The 23019-nt window shown below is 38.5% G+C and overlaps 1 protein-coding gene and 1 long non-coding RNA gene across 5 annotated transcripts in view; both read right to left on the reverse strand.

Annotated features, from left to right (window-relative positions):
• The window catches only part of KMO (kynurenine 3-monooxygenase), a 41429-nt gene that overhangs the window by 8186 nt on the left and 10224 nt on the right, over nucleotides 1-23019 (reverse strand). For all 4 annotated transcript variants that reach the window (XR_012501846.1, XM_010973376.3, XM_010973373.3 and 1 more), the window contains exons 2-9: nucleotides 19073-19142; nucleotides 18693-18790; nucleotides 17404-17493; nucleotides 9784-9832; nucleotides 5973-6060; nucleotides 4554-4719; nucleotides 1566-1637; nucleotides 561-682 (exon numbers count right to left, since the gene is read on the reverse strand). Coding sequence is in view for 3 of the 4 variants with exons in the window: in XM_010973376.3 (XP_010971678.1) it covers nucleotides 561-682; nucleotides 1566-1637; nucleotides 4554-4719; nucleotides 5973-6060; nucleotides 9784-9832; nucleotides 17404-17493; nucleotides 18693-18790; nucleotides 19073-19142 (755 nt within the window). In the remaining variant the exon portion in view is untranslated. The remainder of the gene's footprint in view (nucleotides 1-560; nucleotides 683-1565; nucleotides 1638-4553; nucleotides 4720-5972; nucleotides 6061-9783; nucleotides 9833-17403; nucleotides 17494-18692; nucleotides 18791-19072; nucleotides 19143-23019) is intronic.
• Nucleotides 4724-5966, reverse strand: LOC141574765 (uncharacterized). Its single transcript, XR_012501848.1, has 2 exons — nucleotides 5119-5966; nucleotides 4724-4849 (listed from the first exon to the last, which is right to left on the reverse strand). It is a non-coding gene; the product is annotated as an uncharacterized LOC141574765 (long non-coding RNA).

Here is a 23019-nt window from a genome sequence, read left to right on the forward strand (position 1 = left end):
AGAGGAGCTGAGACTCATAAGCCCAACAGCTAATACAATTAGCTGTCAATCTGGGGTAACTTTATGTGCTCCTGTGCTGTATAATTCATAGGTATGATCTCCTTTATCCTCACAATAATCCTTGGGGCAGGGACTTATTATTATTGCCGTTTTACTGTGAGGGGCCCAAGACAGGAAAGCTTACATAGCTAGCAAGTCATGAACCTGAGTCTTGGTGTTGCCAGCTATATCCGCCGTGACACAGATTTGTGTCCCCACCAGCGGAAGGCAGCACAGCCTTCCCTGAGGGCCTGAGTGCCAGCACCAGGTACATAAAAGGCCCAGGGACACTTGTGACTTTTCTTTCTCAGGGGAACTGTCCTGGCCTGGGGCTTTCCAGAATTTCTGCTCCCAGCACAAGATCCTCTTGGACTTTTTCTGTAATCTAGGCTTCCTGTCCAGGTCACTGCACGATGGGTCATGTTTAACAAAAACTGAAATAGGTGCATTAACCTTTATTTGAATTTTGAATAACTCACACCAATGGGGCAAAAGGCACAACTGCACATCTTGGAACTTACTTTCCAATTAGAGGGATAGAATCCGGAAAGTACTTCTGGAAGAAATCCAGCACATCACTACTAGTTAGCAGTTTTTCAAACTCTTCAAAGGGCATGAACAAAGTACACGTGAAAGATTTGTTCTGTGAGAAGAGAAGAGAAGGAACAGTGTGAGAGAGACGAGGGGTCCAGGCAATGCCGGCACTAAGGCAGACCCTGGGAGAAATGTCCAAGCAGACAGGAAAGGTCCCCTCGCTTTCTCCCCTCACTCCCAAGGAAAAGTTCTGCCAACCAGGGTGCTCCCCAGCTTCCTGGTTATTGGGAGAATTCCTGTACTGTAAATTACAGAAATTTTCACCAAATAAACATTACACTCCTTAGATTATTAATAGGTTGGTTGGATTTGATTTCTCCTCTTTCCCCTCCCTTTATTGTTCCTTTTAAGACATTACAACATCAAAGCATTGGACCCTAGGACTGTTAACAAGAGAAAGAAAAAAAAAAAAAGAGAGTAAAAGAACAACCAGAGAAATATAAATAGTCAATCTGTCTATATTATAAATAATATAAATATAATAACTATATATGCATATATATTATATATTTTAATAGAAAAAAAATCTCTAGGGTCTAATGGAAGAACAGAAATGCTCTTTCTTGATAATGTATATTCCAGTGTCCTACAGACCTTAAAGGATGAAAATACTTCCCAATATATAACCTAAGTCTCTCTGGCTTAATCTGGGGGCCATTTCTTCCTGCACTGTCTTGAGGGAGGTGACAGGTACCACCACACATAAACCCCCATTTGTCATTCATATCTGTTAAACCTCCTTTCCAAAGTAAATAATTGGAATTCCTTCAGGTTTTCCCTCAGCAATTCCACAGTTTCAAAGGTATCATCACCGAAGAGACTAAACAATGAAAAAGTTGATTAGGTAGACGCATACTGAGTACAAAAGTAAGTAACAAAAAACATTAATTATATACACAAAATGTCAGTTGATAAAAAAACTTTATACCTACCATGTTAGGAAGTGCAATCATCATAAAGGTATCTCTAGGCCAGATATGCAGATAATTAGGTTCCATGGCAAACTGCAGGAAAAAAAGCATATGTAATTAGTGTATTAATGCAGCATATCTGTAAGACTGACTCTGTTTATGTTATACTTGTTTCCACAGTAATTTAAATCAGTACCATATGCATGGTGATATGCACATCCATTGCTACATAGAGCAGAAGGTGTCTTAGAAGAGACTGTGTTCGGTCTTTATAAACTCAACCTTGGGCGAGTTTTTGATGCCACGGATAATTCAAGCTTTGAGAACATGCTGTAAGATGCTCTTTCTCTCTCTCCTGTCTTTATTTCCATGGACACACACACATACACATATGCACAAATATGTATATAAATATACATACATATTTAAATATACACACATAAACTATGTATGTGTGGATGTGTGTATATATATGTAAATTTTTTACACTTTACTTTTTACTTTATTTGGGTACTTATTTGTATGAACGGAAAGATCCTAAGTTTAAATTTCATGAGCAAAACAAAATCTTACAAACAAGCCTCTTATCACTTGTTTACTGCAACATAAATAGTAGAGAGAAATGTGTTCTCTTTAGTGACCCCACTACAAGGCAGTAGTATCCTGAGTAGGTATTAATTGCTTAGAAACATGAATTAACCCAAACACCCAGTTAACCCAAACCATCCAGGTTCCCAGGGGTATTACATACATAAGACTATGCAATCAATTTCCCAACTATTTCAAATTCGTGTTACTTTTTACAAATGTTTAGAGTTCACGTACCACGTATATGTCTTACAGATTAAAAAGACAACAGAAAGCACAGAATAGTCTCCTAGCTAGCATTTTCACACTTTGTTATGGTTATTTGTGTCTTACGAGAAGAAACCGTTTCTTCCCGGCTTTTTTGTCCCCAGAGCCCCAAAGAAAGCCCAGTACACAAGGAAATGAATAAGGGCATAACTCTTTGAGCCCAAAGATCTCACAAAGCAGTTGACTAGGCAAGATACAAGAAAAGCCAAATAACTTCTTTTGAAACAACAACTCAAGTGGTAGAGAGACAAAAAGATTGGCTGCCAAAGTAGAAGCTGGGCAGGTAAGACATTTGTGGGGCTGGAGTGGTTAAAGTAAGGGATTCGTAGATTAGAGGGGACGTGAAGGCCAGTGGCTTCCAGGCAGGGGTAAACTCGCTGAGCAGAGGGGAGGAGGCACAAAGGAGCACCCTGCCTCAGCGGGTAAAAAGGAGACCAGCCTGGATGAAGTGAATGTCCTTGCCTTTCCCTCTTGCTATCTTTTGACCACTGTTACAATCTTTTAGAACTCCAAAAGATAAGAAAGCGAAGAAATGACAGCTGAAACCAATCTATCATTTGCAGCAACAGTAAAGGTTGAACCTGCTGATTAAAAATAGTCTGCAAGATAATATATACCTCCTGTCCTCACCATTGGCATGGACAATGGTCTGTCCATTGTTTTGAAATAGCAAATATGAGACCAAGAACACTTTGATATTCATATATATTTCATGACCCTGGAAAACAACTCTTTAAATTTTCAGCTTCTTTAATAATAGTCATTCTCTCAATATATACCCTCGTGCAACAGCAGTCCCAAGGTCAGGCTCGTCATAATCCCCATGGATCTTACTACAAGTCCCTCCAAACTGTAAGTCTCAGCAAAGACAATTTGCTTGCTGTGCAAAAGCAGCTTTAAGATGAGGCTCCCACATAATTCCCCAAAGCACGCCCCTCATACTGTCACTCACCCCACCTCTCACCTCTACTCCAGCTGTCAGAGATGGAGTCAAAGTGTCTGTTACGTTAAAAAAGAAAGAAAAAGAGAGAGAGAAAGGGAGGAAGGAGAGAAGGAAGAAAGGAGTCAGAGAGGAAGAGGGAAGAAAGAAAGGGAGAGAAAGTTTCACAGAATTGTTTTGGGGCCATGTCAAAATATTCCCATATCTGAGTCACACTGTGATGTCAAAACAGCATTTCTTAAGAGAATGGAGACTTTCAATAAACCACTAATCATTCCTATTAAATAGGAACACCTAGGAAATAAATGGCTGTCTTAAATCCACTTTAGGAGGCATGAGGCCACTCAAGTCTGGGACAGTTTTTCAACAGAATCCTGTTACCCTATAATCCAGAACGATCAGATCCTGGGCCATGAGACTGTGACACACTTGAAAACCATAAAATATCATTGAAGAATTAGTAAATACATTTTTGACCAGGAGGAAGAAAGATAATGAAGTGTTAAAATATGGATTTGACCGGCTGATAGGATACCACTATCCCAAAGTGACTAGCTATTTTATAGACGTCTGTATTTCAAACAGGATAGATTAAATTGGGATCTCTAAAAATGGATGTTTTATATGCAAAGCAAATATTTAACTAATGCTCTTTAATTTTTATTACTTTCAAGCCAAGATCCTTATTGCTTCTGTTGGCATTTTAAATTTCCTTGACAAGTTACCACATTTATTTGTGTATGACAATACACCATGTACATACTGCATATTTGTCTCAGGCCACATAGGGTTTATGCACATGCAAAGCAAATCTCTGCAACAACTTGCTGTTCACTTTATTTAAGAACTATTTTTATTTAATCATGAGTCTAGTAACTCCGGATTGTCAGTATACATAGTTGATTCCCAACCCATTTTTTTTCTCTCTCAAGAGATAATATCAAAATGATACTATTGTGTGAGACCAGTCCCTCGTGTGTTTCCAACAGGGTAGTTGTAATTCCTCTCCTTTCTTCCCTGTTCAAGAAAGCCAATCAAAAGGGAAGGGAGTCAGAGTGATATTATTAAAGGGACACTTGTACACTCAACTTATTATTAACCATAAAGCACTTGTGGCAGACCCTAAAGCCGATCAGGACATGCTGCTGAGAACAGCTGCACTAGGACGTGCCCTACACTAATGCGGTGGGCGAGGGCCGGGGGAAAGGACTTACATCGCCATACTTGGGTGGAATAGTCAGCTCCATGTACCCATGAGGAATGTACTGCTGGCTGTAATCAAAGCGGGGTTTCTTCATGAGGTGAGTTCTGACAGTTGAATAGGCTCCATCACATCCTACAATGAGGTCACAGGTGACATCTTTGGGAACTTTGTCAGATCTGAAAAATAAAATAAACCATCCAAAAAAAAAAAAAAGTCTAGTGGTGAAAATGATGAGGTACCTCTACTTGGGCAGAAGTAGAAGGCCATGGAAGCATGACTAAGAGTTGAGTTCCCTGCATGAAGAACCTTGAAGAGAAGAACAAGTGTTTCAAACAGAGGGAAAGTATGAACATTGGCAAGGATGTGACCAGGGTCTTCTAGGAACATCACATTTTCCTTAAACAGAGGGGATCAGTAGATGAGCTTAAGAAAAGAATACAACTGGAGAGGAAGGAGAAGAGCATTTTGAATGTTAAGACAAAAGGTTTCAATACATTATTCTGGCAAAGGGGAGAAAACAATTTTTTTCCACTGGGGTGATGATGTATGAAGAGTGGTGATTTAAGACAACGTACTTGGCAGTGAACACCCTGCAGTGGAGGCAGAATGCAGAAGGGACAGGAAATGAGGACCAGGTACTGTAGTAGCCTACAGATGTAGGGATGACAGCTCATGGACCATGGTGCCCAGGAGGAAGGCAGACATAGGCTCTGAGGTGAACAGGAAGCATGAAAGATTGGGGAGTGCTGACAGGTCTAATGGGAGAAAATAGGGGAAAGGGTACATCAAGAAGGATTTTAATTATTGGAGTAATGGTACTAGGGAAGTCAGGAGTGGGACATGCTTGGAGATCAAGGTTTTAAAAGTGTTTGTGATTTGCTGCAAGAAGTACTTATGAAGGTGTCTAATGGGAAATTAATATTGATTAGGATTGAAATAAGGATTGAGAATGAAGACGCAGGCCTGGCCTGGAGAGGTTAATCATAGAAATGTGAATTTACAAGTGGTTGTTGAACGAACTGTGAATCCATGGCATATCCCAAGAGTGGGACATGGGGCTTGGAACTTTAGAGGAAATGGAGTTGGCCAAGGGGAGGCAGACAAATAATATTCAGAAAAAGGAGAAAAGAAGCAGGGCAGAGGAGGGTCATCTTTTTCAAGAGAGTAGAGTGAAGCAGAGTGTGGCTGCCAGTGTGAAATACTGCAGGAAGGTGAGTGAGCAGGAACCTCAGGAAGAATCCCTGGGGTTAGTGCTCAGAAGGCATCTAAGTCCTATTTCAATAGAAAATTACTTGATTCTAGAAAGTATTTGAATTTTCCTGTTAGTACTTATGTAACTCTTTCAAAAGAGCCAAAGAACAAAGTTTACAGGTACAATTCTGCACTCCAACCCTTCACCCCTGAAGTCAAAAGGCTGACTGCTCATTACCCAAGCACTGTGATCATTCCTTCCTCAGGAATGCATTTCAACAGCCTGTGGCCAAAGTACACCTTTGCATTGGGGTATTTCTCAACAGCTGAGGAAACAAAGAAAACAAACAGACATGAAATTCCAATTCTTATTTCACTTAATCAAACAGAAATAGCAATCATTTTCTGAGAACAGAAATACTCTTAGTGATGTAAAAATAAATTAGTTAAAATGTAATTTGACAACTGTTTGGCAAATGTTCCAGGATAGTAAAAGAGATGAATAAAAACCAACTATCCTCATCTCAAAAAAAAAAAAAAAATCTAACTAATTCTATTTTGCAAATTCTTGTAAGACTGTAATTGTTGGCATCCTGGGAAAGAAGCAGTCATCACATATTTTAAAAGTTGCCCCCAATTTAAGGCTTAATTTACGATTGAAAATATTCAGTCAAACTTCTTTTTTCATACTATTTCTGAATGTGTATCTCTTTTTAGCAAGTCCTCTAGACTTCTGTTTCAATTTGTCATAAATACAGATTATTTATACTAATTCTTTTTGTAATCAAACACTGGAACAGTTAGGGCAAAAAAATGAGTAATAAGATTTGAAACTTCTCAAATAATAGAATAAAATTATTTTAGTGCATTTTTTTTTTGCCTGCTAATAATCTGTAGTGAATTTCATTTTTTGAATTATTATGTTCTTATCACAGTAGTAAGATATGACTTTTGTTCCATTAATTCTTGTGAACAAGAGCTCTGTAATTAGGGGCTAGTTATGTTCTAAAAGCTACAAATCATAATGCAGGTGTTAGAGCTGGAATAAACCTCAGAGACGATTTATTTCAAAACTCTTCATCTTATAAATGGAGTAACCAAGATCCTGGAGAGAAAGGTAAGATGCCTGGGACCACACAAAGGGAAAAATTTAGGAAAACTAAGCCGGAGGTCTGACTTCCAATTCAACATTCCTCTCTGTACTTATCTCTCCTTTTTATCGTGGGTTTGTCTTTTTTCCTTCTGCTTTGCTTGAGTTTGACTTGTGGTTTGAAGACTTTAAGATTCTTGGACATGGGATTGGAAGCTTTAGAATATTGAAATCTGAGAGACCCTAAGCCAAAGACTCATCTATGTTTAAGAAATCTTTTGGCAAATAACTTTGGAGAAATTAGAGTTTACCCGAACAATTAAGGGTGTCTTTTACAAACACAAAATGGGTTTGTGGAATTGACTTCTTTTGTAATTTAATTTAATTTAATTTAATTTAATTTAATTTAATTTAATTAATTTAAATTTTAAATTAAATGTATAATAATACAGCTCAAGAGTTTTCCATGGAGAACTACTCCCTAAAATAACTGATCTGTGGTCAAAGCCACTAGAGAAACGCTCACACTCTGACTTGCCTGGCTGTGTGTCCTGGTCCTCAACCACATGTGACTTTTGAGCACTTGAAATGTGGCTGGTCTGAATTGAGATGTGATGCACCCCACTGGGTTTCGACAACTTCTTATCCAAAAAAAGAATAAAATGTCTCATGAGTATACTTCTTACATTGACTACACATTGAAAATGATAATATTTTGGCTATATTAGGGTAAATATACTCTTAACATTAATTTCACCTATTTCTCTTTAGGTTTTCTACTGTGGTTAATATAAAATTTTAAGTTATACATGTGACTGGCATCTGAGGTCACATCTTGGACAGCATTGCTCTAGAAAATCCACACTGCAGGCTAGTGGAATAAAGGCCCTGAGAAGTATTGTAAGAAAAGACTTTTAAAACAAATTTGATGCAGAGTTTATCAGACTTACTTCCCACATAACCTTTTTCTGTTTGTTTTGCTTAACAATTATTAACATTCCACAGACTAGTGAACCATGAGACAACCCCACGTGAAAAGCTGATGCCGGTAAATGATTTAGTACAGTCCTTTTAAAGGGGAGGCTGTTCTGTCAGAAGGAAGAGGCAATTATCTGTGTAATGGGTGGCTCACAAGTTTGATGCCATTAAAGGAAAAGAAGCTGTGTAAAAGAACTTTATATGCCCAACAAAGCTTAGAGATCCAGAGATTCAGCATTCATTTGATTAACATATTTCTGTCATTTATGAAATCGCATGCTGTGCGGTGCATTCCCAATGAAAAACAGGGGGCGTCCGAGACTGGATCTCACCCGTGTCCTAGCTCCTTATTATCAGTAGGTGTTTCACAGGTAACACTGGAGGCAGTGGCTATAACAGGTAAAAGCATGGACTTCGAAATAAACAGACTCAAGTTCAAATCCAGATTCTACTACTTATTAACAGTAGAATACCACTAATTCTACCACTTACTAACATCAGTATGCTGCTATGTCATTCACTGTGGAGCTCTCTAAGCTTCCTTTACCATCCATAAAGTTGAGGTGAAAATAATTCCCACCCGACAGAGCTGTTTAGAGGGTTATACAAATCAACGCATATGAAGCACTTAACATAGTGTCTGGTGCATCGATGAATGTTACTATTTTTATCTTAAGTTCAGAGGATGCGCTTAAGAAATTGTCTTAGGTCGACTATGCAACTTTCTAAAAAAGCTGTTTTGTAGTTTCTTAAGCTCAACACAAATATACCGAGAAACCTAGGTCACCCCCACCTAGCTACTCATCCAAAAGTCAGTCTTACAAATACAAGTAAAGAAGTGGAATTAAGAGTACTAAGCCTTATTTCTTAAGTACTTGGTGAATTAACTAGAGTGAACTTCCCTATCACTCCTCCTCCCAATTCAATTCAATTCAGTTCAATTCAACAGACACTGCAAACACTTTCTGGGTAGGGGACTGAGGGCAAACACAGATATACCACTGGAACTTCTGCTCTCCAAAAATCAGAGGCTGCTAGACTGTATTAAGAGGGATTAATTGATTTAAAAGATAATAGAAATACTAGTGGCATGCTTTGCATGGGATAAATCTGTTTAGTACAAATGCTGAAGAAGAGAAAAAAAACTATGACCAAGGACTACATAGGATGTGATTGGATTGATTATCCAAGCTACAAATTTAATTTGCAATCCAGAAGCTTTTCAATTAATGGGCAGGTCTTTTTAGTTACACACATAAGAGTCTTCAGGGTTATATTTTACATCTTCCTCTTTCTCAACCTTCGATACCCTGCATCTATTTTGTCGCCTAAAAATATCTTGAATATACACCTCCCCCTACAAACCACTTTGCTACAGACTTAGTCCAGGGCCTTGTTTTTGCACAAAGGGATTATCATAATACTCTAAAAACTGCAGCCCTCTATCAGCCTTTACACTATTGCTTTCATCTTTCTGAAATGCACATCTAACTGTGTCACTTTGCAAATTACTGTATCTGTATATCTGTTGTTCCACTGGACCATGAGTTCTTCATCAGAGAGTGAGCACTCATTCAATCTAGTGCATAGGAGACAACAGGAATTCAATACACACTGAACAAATGCTTTTTATTTAAGTTTTTTTTTTTCTTTGCAAGGTGGAGGAGGTAGTTAGGTTTATAAATTTATTTTTAATGGCAGTATTGGGGATTGAACCCAGGACTCATGCAGCTAGGCATGTGCTGTACCACTGAGCTATATACCCTCCGCTTGATTTTTATTTAGATCATTGATAAGATGAAAAAGAGACAGTAGATGATGTATCACCACTACTTTTAAAGAAAGACTTTGCCTTGTACATAGTCTTGTTTTAGTAACCCATAAAGAGTGATAGTAAAGAAATTTCAGTATATCATGTGACAAGTTTAGTCTCGTGTGCTTAACTGAAAATGACAACTGGTGAATAAAACATTAGACTTACCAGTCAGTAGATCCTTGTTTAGATTTTCTCTGCTTATGGAAAGAATATACTGCAAGAAAAATACAGTAGATACTGTTCGTTTCTGGAGGGTGAACAAATGTACTTCTATGTTATTCACTCAGCAATAGGAAATTTTATTATTTAGCAGAAGGTTGAAAGCTTAGTTTTATAACCATTTAGATAAGTAACTTTTTTTCTGTAAACACTTTAATCAAATACATGTAATACAATATTCAAGTTTAAACTTAGGCTTTTTCACACATGTAAATGAAGTTAGAACACTCCCTCACACCATACACAAAATTATACTCAAAATGGCTTAAAGACTTAAAATATAAGACAAGACACTATAAACCCCCTAGAAGAAAACATAGGCAAAAATAAATCTGACATAAATCTTAGCAAAGTTCTCCTAGGGCAGTCTACCCAGGCAATAGAAATAAAAGCAAAAATAAACAAATGGGACCTAATTAAACTTGTAAGATTTTTCACAGCAAAACAAACCATAAGCAAAACAAAAAGACGACCTACAGAATGGGAGAAAATATTTATAAATAATGCAACTGACAAGGGCTTAATTTCCAGAATATACAAACAGTTCATACAACTTAATAACAAAAAGCAGACAATCTAATCCAAAAATGGGTAGAAGACTTAAGCAATTCTCCAATGAAGACATACAGATGGTTAATAGGCACATGAAAAAATGCTCAATATTGCTAATTATCAGAGAAATGCAAATCAAAACTACAATAAGATATCACCTCACACCAGTCAGAATGGCTAATCTTTAAAAATCCACAAACAATAAATGCTGGAGAGGGTGTGGAGAAAAGGGACCCCTCTTACGCTGTTGGTGGGAATGCAGTTTGGTGTAGCCACTATGGAAAACAGTATGGAGATTCCTTAAAAAACTGAAAATAGATTTACCATATGTCCAGCAATACCACTCCTGGGCATGTATCTGGAGAAAACTATTTTGAAAGGATACATGCACCCCAATTTTCATAGCAGCCCTATCTACATTAGCCAGAACATGGAAACAACCTAAATGTCCATCGACAGATGACTGGATAGAGAAGACGTGGTATATATACAATGGAATATTACTCGGCTGTAAAAAGAATATAATAATGCCATTTGCAGCAACATGGATGGACCTAGAGATCATCATTCTAAGTGAAGTCGGACAGAAGGAGAAAGAAAAATACCATATGATATTACTTATATGTGTAATCTAAAAAAAAAAAAGATGCAAATGAACTTATTTACAAGAAAGAAACAGACTCACAGACATAGAAAACGAATTTATGTTTACCAGGGGGGAAAGGGAGTGGAAAGGAATAAATTGGAAGATTGAGATTTGCAGATGCTGACTACTATACATAAAAGACATAAACAATACGTTCATAGCACAGGGAACTATGTTCAATGTTTTATAGTAACTTATAATGAAAATGAAAAGAATATGAAAAGGAATATACATATGTATATGTGTGACTGAAGCATTATGCTGTATATCAGAAATTGACACAATATTGTAAACTGATTATACTTCAACTAAAAAATAAATAACTCTGAAATTTTTTAAAAAATTAAATTAAGCTTAGGTTTTTTCAAAGTTTGACACTATAAAACCCAAACTTCTTTCTGATAGCAAAAATATTATTTTCACTAAGATAGTTTTGTTTTAACAATAAAACATAAATCTCATTATGTTCATTTTAGGTCTCCAAATCGAGTTGTTTAAAAACTTCAGAAATGACACATCACTAGAATAAATGTACTATTTCCCAAAGAAACTACTTGGAGAGGCTTCATTCAATGTGAAAGGCTGTGTGTGTGTGTGTGTGTGTGTGTGTGTGTGTGTGTGTGTGTGTGTGTGATGGGGCAAGGATTGGCAAGAGTAGGATGGACCCTGGCTGGGACATGTGTTGGTTGTTTCTGACTTCATAGGGCTGACTGTTCCATGGGGCACAGTCAGAATGATGCATAGGGCCCAGGATGCTTTTAGGGGTTCATGAAAATGTTTTAATCTTAGTTTATTTTAAAATCAGAAGAAAAAATAAATATGAATATATATAGGAATGAATCCAGTCTGGATTATATTAACCTTTCTATCAATGCACTTATATAATCTAATTCTTAATTTTTATTGTCTTATAGAGAAAGTGTCCTACAAAGGCCGAAGGGCCTACCTAGGGCCCATGAAATTCATAATGCAGCTTTGCAATTCAGGGCAAGTCTACTTCTTTAAAATTTTAAAGCATACAGTTTTCCAAATTATGGGACATTACATTTAACACAAATATGCTAACATTCATCTTCACCTCATTCAATACAGACATTAAAATTAACATCTAACTCTATGCCTGGTGTAAAAATAACTTGGTCATGCTACACAGGCAATGACTGAGGAAGAGCTTCCTGTGTCTTTATTAAAAACTAAAATTAACAGGGACCTTTTAATTCTCTGCCTTGTGGTTCTCCTTTCCAGTCTCCTGTGCCATTAATCATTGCATTTCAATAGAAACCACACTTCTTATTCAAAGTATATTAGGAAACATTCAAATTATGAAGCCTTTACATGGGGAAAATATTCTTTCCCTATTAGTTATCAGTCTTGGTTGAGATAATCTGGGAACTGATCACCTGGGAACCAACCAACCAACACTGGTCCTGCAGGAAGACCAGGGAGAGTCCCCGTCTAACTCCCCACCCCCACCCCCACCCCGTCTCTGGGCAGTATTGTAACTATAACCAAAAGTTTGAGTCACTCACATCAAACTCACTTCTCCAATACATATTCTAAAAGGCTTATCTTACAAAGAGTAAGTAAGAATAAGAACAAGTCAAGAGCTATAAAATGGCCCTTGAAACAAACAAACAAAAAACACTAAGAAAAAACCCAAAGGAAATGGCATAATCTCCTCTGGAGGTTTGTTGGAGAACAGTGCAGTGCTGACTTGTTCAAATGTGCCCGAAAATACAATGTTTACATTCTAGGTCCTGAAAGCCTCCAAATGAGACTGTTTTCTAGTAAGGGGGTGCCATTTCTACATTTTGGGTCTAGGAGGTTAGGAATAAGAATTGAGGAACTCTGACCTGCTCTGTATATTACAGAATATTTTGGTATTTGGCAATCTGGGAGGGAAATGGGCGAAACCAGCAAGTCAGTCACCACAAGGGAGAAAGGGCAGAGAAAACAATGCTGGAGGACGGAGGCTCAGAGAAGGGGGTACAGAAAGGGTTTCAGAGGTCACATTGTACACAGTAGGGATTTATAAATTGTTTGTTGTGCCCTGCACAATGTGGGCCTTCCATGACCCCCAGGTCTCCAGCATATTCATGTGTACTTTGAGTGTGTGTGTGTGTGTGTGTGTGTGTGTGTGTGTGTGTGTAAATTAGTGAAAAGGGTGAGTTTCTCGTGTGGACCACATGCTACATAGCCAATCCTAGAGGAGGAGTGGGCTTGACCAAGAGGCAACAGAGGCCAGTACAAGGTAGGCTCCCTGAGGATTTGAAGAAACCCTGGGGTCATACGGATGGCTTTGCTTCGCCACAGGCTGTGGAATTGGCCAATTCAAAGCAATTTTATATAGTTCTTACAAGACAAAGAGGCCCCCGTGTTCAACTCCAATATAAAAATAGTGATAGTGAGAGGGGTGGCTGTAAATTTAGCATTACTCGATTCTTAAAGATTAAAACATGGCAGGATTCATGGGGAAGGGTAGTTCCTCCTTCTGTAGTGAAGGTTCCAAAATGAGGACTCCCACCAACTCCTTCACCTTCTTGGGGAATCACTGGTGATGGAACTGCGTCTCTCTCTCTGTCTCTCTCTCTCTGTGTTTCTCTGTCTCTGTGTCTCTCTGTCTCTCTCTCTCTCTCTCTCATTCTCTCACCATGAGAGTAAGGAAGTTAATTTTAGCCTCGGGTCCAAGTCACTCTTCTCATCTAGATTTCCTGTTAATTTAAACCACATCTTACGCTTTGGTCTATTCACACTTTAGTGGTTCAACCTCTGGGGATGGGATGGGTGTGTTGAGTTGAGTTTCCTCAGCTCAATGCATGTTAATCCAAGAGAAAGGCGGGCTGACTGTTATGAGTCCCTCTCGTTTTGGCGAAAAGAAATAGTGTAAACTAAGCAGTATCACCCACACTCCTGTGACTGTGAGGGGCGCCTCCACCGTGCTCGCTGGCCACTGTCTGCAGGGAAACCTGCCTTGCTTCTCCCTTGATGTGGTCCTCACATAATCATGCAGCCTGTTTCTTCATCTGTAAAGCAAGGTGGTCGGAGTCAGCACATCTAAATTGGCCGATCGCCGTAAGATTCCATTATTCGAAAGCACATTTGCAAGTTTTCTCATCCAGTGCACCCTTGGCACTTAAACATTTACATTTTTTTAAAAAATTTGGTCTCACCCAACTTCCCTCTACAGGAGGACTGTCGTTTGATTGGGACAATGTGATTTTGCTACCAGTTTAAGATTTAAACAAAATGTCTGTTTCAAGTCTCACTTTCTCTTCTCTGAAAACAAAAGGTTTCCTCCTTTTCTGAATCATACAGCTCAGTGCTCCTGCCATCACTCAGTTGAGTTCTTTTCTCAATGAACTTGATTACTGTCTGTCCTCCCCAGGCGGCAGGCTCCTCTCCTGTCCCTCAGCAACTAGCACGGGGCATGGTGCACAGGAGGACGATCACTGTTTACAGAAAGCATACATTTAGTTGGTGTCGCTATTTGATTTCCATGTGTAAATCTTCCTTGCCTGTTAAGAAGAGGTGATCTTTCCTATAGCACCAAGCTTTATTTGGGGCCAATTAAACAGGACATATTAATTATCTGAAGATGTTTATCTGACAATAGATAATCAGTGGGACTTTCCCTTCCTTCCCCTGAGAGGATCATGTATTAAGGCTCTGTCCCTAGGTTTTCACCTTACTGAAATAAGCAGGTTATTATTTCTAAGAAGTCACTAAATGGAAAAATTTAATCCTTCCCCACCACTGCTCCTTTCCTCACTCAGTTGTTGGAATGTTTTACTTTTCAGCCACTTTTGACACACACACACAATAACAAATTTACCATCTTAACCATTAAAATACACAGTTTGGCAGCATTAAGTACATGCACGTTTTTGTGCTACGATCAGCACCATCCACCACAGGACACTTCATCTTAGAAAACTGAAACTCCATCCCCATTAAATAATAGCTCCCCATTCCCCTTCTCCAGGCCCTGGCACCCACCATTCTACTTTCTGTTTCTATGAATTTAACTCTTCTAGATACCTCCTATATGTGGAATTATACAGTACGTGTAATTTTGTGACTGGTTTATTTAACTTATAAAGTCTTCAAGGTTTATCCATGTTGCAGCATGTGTCAGAAGTTCCTTCTTTTTAAAGGCTGAATAGTATTCCATTTTATGCTGTATAGAAAACCTACACTTCTCCTGTGTGTCTCTCTTTTACTCTCATACTATTACCACACTCACAACACTTCGGACACCAGATATGGAGGAGTTTTCCTCAAACCATGTAATTCTCTGCAGCACCAGCTGGATGTCCTATAATTGAACTCTGTTCTGACACTACCGGCTTGGAGATGGCAACAGATTCCACAGCTTAGGATCTCAGCCCCACAAGACTGTCCCCTCCCTTTAGATGCTGATTGCAAATGCAGTTCATTACCTGTGCTTCTGACTAATCCGCTGTAAAGCAGAAGTTCCCAGGATCACCTCTTCAGGCTCAATCAATTTGCTAGAGTGGCTCACAGAACTCAGGAAAACAGTTTACTTATGTTTGCCAGTTTATTATAAAAGAATATGATAAAGGATACAGGTGAACATCCAGATGGAAGAGATGCATAGGATAAGGTATATATTTGCCATCTCTAGGTGTGCCATTTTCCCAGTAACGCCATGTGTTCACAAACCTGGAAGCTCTCTGGACCCATACTTTTGGGATTTTTTATGGAGGCTTTATCACATAGTCATGATGGATAATTATCTCCATTTCCAGCCCCTCTCCCCTCGCTGGAGAACGTGGGATGAGTCTGAAAGTTCCAAGCTTCTAATCATGGTTTGGTCTTTCTGGTGACCAGAGTTACCTCATTAGAGCAAAAGACACTTCTATCACCCAGCAAATTGCAAGGGATTTAGGAACAGAGTCAAAGACCAACTATTCGAACAAAAGATGCTCCTAGTATTCTTATCACTTAGGGGAGTACAAGGGTTTTAGGAGGCCTTTGTCAGGAACCAGGGCAGAGACCGATACCTTCTATTATCTCACCTGTGTTTATACCACATTTTGTTTATTTATCCATCCAGTGATGAACATTTCGGTTGCTTTCACCTTTTAACTATCAGGAATAGTGCTGTTATGAGCATGGATGTTCAAATAGCTCTTCCAGACCCTGCTTTCAGTTCTTTTGGATCTATACCCAGCAGTGGAATTCTGGATCATTCGGTAGGTCTATTTTTAATTTTTTTGAGGAACCATCACACTGTTTTCCATGGTGGCTGCACCAATTTAAATTCCCACCAACAGTGTACAAGGTTCTTACTTCTCCACGTCCTCACCAACACTTACTTTCTCTTTCTGTTTTTGTTTTCTGATAGTAGCTATCCTATTGGGTGTGAGGTACTTCAGCTTCTTAAATCCTCACACAATCCACAAAGACCTTATTCCCATGAGCGTATGTACTTTATTTCTGGCTACCCAAAGTGTGGTCCACGGACCAGCAGCATGGACACCACGTAGGTCTATTTGGATTGCAGAAACTCAGCTTCTGCCCCAGCCCTACAGAATCAGACTCTGCATTTTAACAAGATCCCAGGTTGAATCTGAGAACTGCTAGTCTACCTGCAGTTGGAGCTCTGCAGAGGGTCAGAGACTCCAAAGAATATGAACCTCACTTGGGTTCTGCAAAATGAGGCATTGCTGAATAAAGCAAGTTGGGTTTCTTCTGTGGTTGACAGATGTCTAGTACATTCATTCTCTCTCAGAGAAACAAACCTAGAAAGTGTAATCAGATAAAAGTACATACTTTGCCCAACTCTATACGTTACTATTTAAGAGACAAGAAGAAAAACACAAAGCAGGATAATGGATATTCTTTCATAAACTCTGTATCATCATCTGGCTTCTGCTGTTTTAGAAATTACACAACACTGAAGCATTTCTGGTTCATTCTATAAGTTCTATTATAATAAATTTGGGGCCAGAGAGTCAGGAAAAGGCAACAGCACCATAAGACATAAGTTTACATAGAGTTGTTCTTGCATAGTATGCTTAACAATAAATACATGGTAATCTCTGCCTAATTGAAAGGAGATGGGAGGGAAAGGGCATCCCAGGCCAGTACGAGCAAAGCATAGAGGCAAAAAACCAGCTTAATAGTGATAACAATAATATCTATTATTGAACATTTATGAGGAACTTGGCCCTTTCTAAGCACCTCCTATGAATTAACTAGCACATGTTCTTGAATTCCAGAAGGCAAGTGATGCCAAAGATAAGGCTAGAGAAGAAAGAAGGGCCAACAAGCAAGTAGCAAGCTTCCAACATTAGACTCAGCTATTACCACTTTACAAAAAAAGCCCCTCCAGGTAAACCTACCTGGGACTTTGTCCCATAGGGAATTGCAGACTTTTTTCCTGAAAGAGAGTGAATCATTCTTGCTCTCATGGGGACACCTTGGGATACAATCTGAAATAAAACCAGAAATACTGATTTCATTTCCACAACATGGTGTCATGCAAATAAGACAGAGATTGATTTTAAAATGTGATTTTTCAAATATTGTCCAAATATCAAAACATAATGGAGCCATGGGAGTGCAGTATGGTGGAAACTTAATGAAAACCATTTTCCTGAAAATTTTAGTTTTTAGGTTTTTTTTTTTTAAACTTTTAGATTTGGGAATTGACTTAAAGTTTATATGGTCTAAATCAAATATTACAATTGAGGAAAATGGTTCATTGTCAGAGAGATAAGTGATTTTTCTCATGACCTCAAAAGAAAGTAATGCAAGAGGGATTCCTGAAACCCAGCACAGAGTGTTTTCCTACACATGCCTCAGAAGACTGTGGAGATGCAAACTGAACTTGTATTGACTTACACTATCATTTCAAAAACACATTGTCAGCAAAAGCACTATCAAGAAAAATACAGTATTTCTGTTCACATTTCTAAGATACATGAACGTGAGATGTTTGGCCACACTGAATCCGTATAAGGAAAACCCACAACAGGCCCACAGTCTTTACCCAATCACTTAGGGCCCATTGGTTTCAGAATTCAGAGGTTTTCAAATTTTAGGTAGGTAATGTAGTGCGTATGTGGATATTATATAACACACAGGACACCACCACATAATCAAACACAATATTTCTTTAGAAAAACATATTCAAGCTAAATGAGATTTTTTTTAAAGGCCATAAAAAGCCTCACATCAGGTCAAGTTTGCTGCTGAATGGGTGGTGAAAAGCTTTCTAGTCCCAGAGTTTTTGGAGTACAGAATTGTGGATAAGAGATAATGGACCCAAGTAGTCAAACGGGGAGTTGCCTGCCTCCTCCGGTCCCGGAGGCCATCCCTGATCACACTGCAGCAGGCAGGGATTCCCTGTCTGGTTGAGAGCCCAGTGCCAGACGTGATAGCCAAGTTCCTACCTGGTACAGTATCCACCTGCCCCACATTATGCTCCGGTCCTCCCTCCAGGTGCCTCAAGTGTGAAATGTTCCCCCTGTTGTGAATTTTAGAAGCTTGAAAACCTTTGTAAAATGAGTTCTCATGCAGAGGGTTTTGGCATTAAGTGGTGCTTTGAACCAAGATGAAATCAAGACCATGCAATTGTTGAAAAACAGCAGGTGCTATCTTCTTTAAGGAATATGCATTAACAAGGTACCTGATCTTCCAGGCCAATGGCTTTCAGAGCCTGTCGTCCTCTATGAGAAAGGGCCAAATTAATGCTTCTTCCACGTGCAAATTTAGCCACCCGGAGATCTAAGACATTGGAAGTAGACGCCATGTTACACACACCTGCTTACAGCCTAGGACAGGATGAGCACCTGAACATCTGGTGCCATCAGGACCACATTAAAAGAGCTTGTTTACTCTTTTAAAGAAAACACTAATAGTAATAAATTTGCATTATGTTAAATTTCGATAGTTGAGGTTATTAATGAAATCTAACAGTTCATCTTAATTTTTTTTTCTTTTTAAAATCTAAAGAGGAAGAAGTCACAGAATCAGAACCACACCTCACATTGTTTAGTATTGTCTTACCTTCCCTAGCTTCGTATACATTAACTTGGAAATTCCTCTTGGCAAGGAAGCATGCATTTAACGATCCAACCTAGGAATCAAAGCAAGTTTTTCCATATTTTAATCTGATTCCACAAATAGAGGGGATTTTTGCTGGCTAAATGCAACCTCATGTGTGGCCATACTATTACTAGCCTCACTCATCACATTGATCTATTCAATCACTGCTGGAAAATACCATTTGCAAAAATAATAGGATTAACTCAAGATTTAAAACGTATACTTTTCAAGGATGTTTTATTTTTTGAACTTTTTTTAATGATGAGATATACCTTTCATACAGAAAGATCATAAAACATGTGTACAGATTATAGAATAACTAGAGCAAACACTCACATAGCCACACTGATGAAAAAGTACAACATTGCTGATCTCCATACTCCCCTAGCCTCCTTCCCAGTTGCAATCCCCAAACTTTCGCCTAGAAGTTCTGACTTTTGTGATAACCTATCCTTGCTTCTTTATAGTTTTCCCACTTAGGTATATACATCCTGAGGCAGTTTAATTTTGCCAGCTTTTGAATCACATAATTAGCATCACACTTGTGTATTTTTTGCATCTGCTTCTTTAACTCAATAATAATGCTGATGAGATCTCTCCATGTGATTGCATGTAAACCCCATGTCATCCATTTTTCATTTCCATATGATTCTTCATAATATGAAATCTCACAGACTATTTAACCATCTTCCTGTTGAAGGACACTTGAGTTATTTCTGGCCTGAGAATATTAGTTTTTCCAGTTTTATTGAGATATAAGTGATGTATAAATTATATAAATTTAAAGTATACAACATAATGGTTTGATATATGCTGTACGTTGTGAAATGATGGCCTGGGAAAATTTAAAATGTTGCAAAGAACATTCTTGTACATGTACCCTGGTACACATATGCATGATTTCTTCTCAGATTCTATGCACAGAAGTGGAATGCTTGATCAAAAGTTTATATATCTTCACCTTTATTATGCCAAATTGTGTCAAAGTTTTGTACGAACATGTTTTCCCACTGGCAGCTTCTGAGGGTTCATCTTGGCCAGCACTTGGTGTTCTCAAACTTTTAAACAAAGTGATAGGTGGGAATGTGGTTTTAATTTGCCAAAATAAATAGATACTGCTAAAGAGACTGAACAGCTTTTCATATACTGATAGGCTATTTGGATCTCCTCTGTTGTAGAGTGTCTGTTTAAGTTTCTTGCCCATTTTCTGTTGGACTGTCTGCCTTTATTTTTCTATTTGAGTTATTTGAGTTATTCAGAGAGCTGAATACAGAGTGCCTCATTTTTAAATGTTGCAAATATCTTCTTCCATTCTGATTTGCTTTTTAAAAAATTCTATAGTATCTTTAATGACAAGAATCTCTTTGTTTTAATGTAGTTGCACTGATCAATCTTTTACATTATTGTTAATGCATTTGGTATCCTGCTTAAGAAATCTCTCCCAACTTTGAGATTATGAAGAATTTTTTGTTTATTGTCTTCTCACAGCTTTATAGTGTTTCCCTCCTATATGTTTATACGAGTTGCAGTGATTTGTTTACTGCCTCACCACTAGCAACTTAAATTTGGTAACACAGTCTACAATGATCGCAGTCAATTTTTCAGCAGCACGCAGCACTGTTAACTTTTCTTCTTGGAACGTTAACCTTCCTGTCTGTTTGCTTTCTCATACCTCTCTGGCCATTTCCTCTTTCTCTCTTTCACCCTTGCAAAGAAAACAATCAAATGTTGGAGTTTCTCAAACCTCCTTCCTGGTCCATCTCTCACATCCATGGTGATGTGAAAATTTACGTCTCCCACTCAGATCTCCTTTCAAGCTCATGCACATAGATGTTGAATCAATGTGGCTTTTTAAATGTCTCAAAGCACCTCAGAATCAACAGAGACAAACTGAAACTTGTGATCCTTGCCCCACATTGTGTCAGTTTTCTCCACATATTCCCTATGCCAATGAATAACATCCCATCTACCCAGTTGCTCAAGCTAGAAATCTCAGAATCGTTCTCGGCAACCCTCTCTCCCTCATTCTCCACAACCAATCCATTCCAAGTTCTACCAACTCTACCGTGTAATGTTTTTCCATCTATCCATCTCTTTCCATTTTCACCATTCTGCTTTATCACAAGCATCATGCTTGACTAATGTAAGCTTCCTGTCTGTTCTACTAGCATTCATCTGACTTCTTGACCATCTGTTCTCCACAAGCAGCCATTTGTTGTAATAGTGCAATAGGTCATTTGAACTAAGTCTTCTGCTAAGAGAAAAAGGAAGCCCAGAGAGGAGAACTTGGCATCAGTTGATTGTAGGGGAGGCTGAGAATCTCAGCAGGATTTTTGATAGACTCATGAAGCTAAAAGGACAAAATTTGGAGTTTAGGACACACACTCCAAACCCCTGCTCAGGAGGGTTTAATAAATGCCCAGGCTTTGAGTTAGGACCCTAAACAGGTATATCTTAGAAGTAGAATAAACTGGAAATAAACCAGTGATCAAAGGGACCAAAGCAGCCTTAGGAATCATCTCTGGCCCTGATTGAATTATGTTCATCTGGGATTGCTGGCAACCACAGACACTTAACAGAAGCAAACATAAGCCTCTCAGAGAAAAAATGACTCCTTGTAGACCTCAGATTTTCTCCATAATGTTTTTAAATTATGGAGATCACATCACTGTTCCACTCCAGCCTCGCTAGCCTACTTTCAGCTCCTGCACTCACCAGGTTCGCCCTCACAAGAGGATTTCCGTGGCTAACAGTCTTCTCTTTCCTCTTTTTCTAGCCCACTTATCCTCAGGTCTCCACTCAGCTTTACTTCCTCAAGGAAGCCTGCCTCGGCCCATCTAACTACCTCAAACCCCCTCTTAGGATGTCTCACAGCGCTACAAACTTCTCCTTTGAGAAGCGTTAAGGGTTGAATTGCGGTCACCCAAATTCATATGCAGAAGTCCTAACCCCAGTGCCTCAGAGTGTGACCTTATTTGGAGACAGGGTCTTTACAGAAGTAATTAAGTTAAAATGAGGTCATTAGAGTGCCTCCAAGCCCAATATGATAGGAGTCCTTATAGAAAGGGGAATTTGGACACTGAAACACTCACACAGGGAAGATGATGTAAAGGGACACAGGGAAAGGACGTCCATCTACAAGCCAAGGAGGGAGACCTGGAGCAGTGCTTTCCCTCACAGCACTCAGAAGGAGACAACCCTGTTGTCACCTTGGTTTTAGACTTATAGCCTCCAGGACTGTGAAATAATTAATAGCTGTTTTTTAAACCACTTGTTTTTGGTACTCTGTTGCCCTAAAAATCTAATACAAAGAGCTCATCACAAAGGAAAGTCCACATTCTTAGGGTGCTTCTGTAATCAATATCTGTTCTGCCCCACTAAGCTGCAAACTGTTTTTGCTCACCATGTTATCCTTGGCCAAAACCATTGCAACATAATACGTACCTGATCGATATTTGTTGAATGTATACATGAATGGTAGAGATTACATTTTAAAATAAAATTTGTAACCAAACCAAGCCAAATTTTATTGAGCATGTTACATATAACTTAATCTACTAAACGTTAGGGGCCTAAAGATTATTAAGCTAAGTGCTCAGGCCTAGGAACACCTAACTGTTAAAAAGAGATAAACATATAAACCAATCAATGCTTAGTAAATTTTATATAAAAGTTTTGCAGATTTCTCACATTATTTGAATTTTGATTTTGATCAGTTAAATTTTTAAATAAATTTAATCATAAAACATTTACACATACTTTAAAAAAAATTATATGTTTTAGTCATTAGAATTTTATTCAATTTACCCAATGTTTTGAGTGCATATAAACTAGAGACCTTTCCTTGCAAAATAATCTAGGTCCAAAGGCGGAAATCAATGTTAAAAAAAAAAAAAAAGACTAAATGA

Source organism: Camelus bactrianus, chromosome 23 (genome assembly GCF_048773025.1).
Source record: "Camelus bactrianus isolate YW-2024 breed Bactrian camel chromosome 23, ASM4877302v1, whole genome shotgun sequence".
Classification (NCBI taxonomy): Eukaryota; Metazoa; Chordata; class Mammalia; order Artiodactyla; family Camelidae; genus Camelus; species Camelus bactrianus.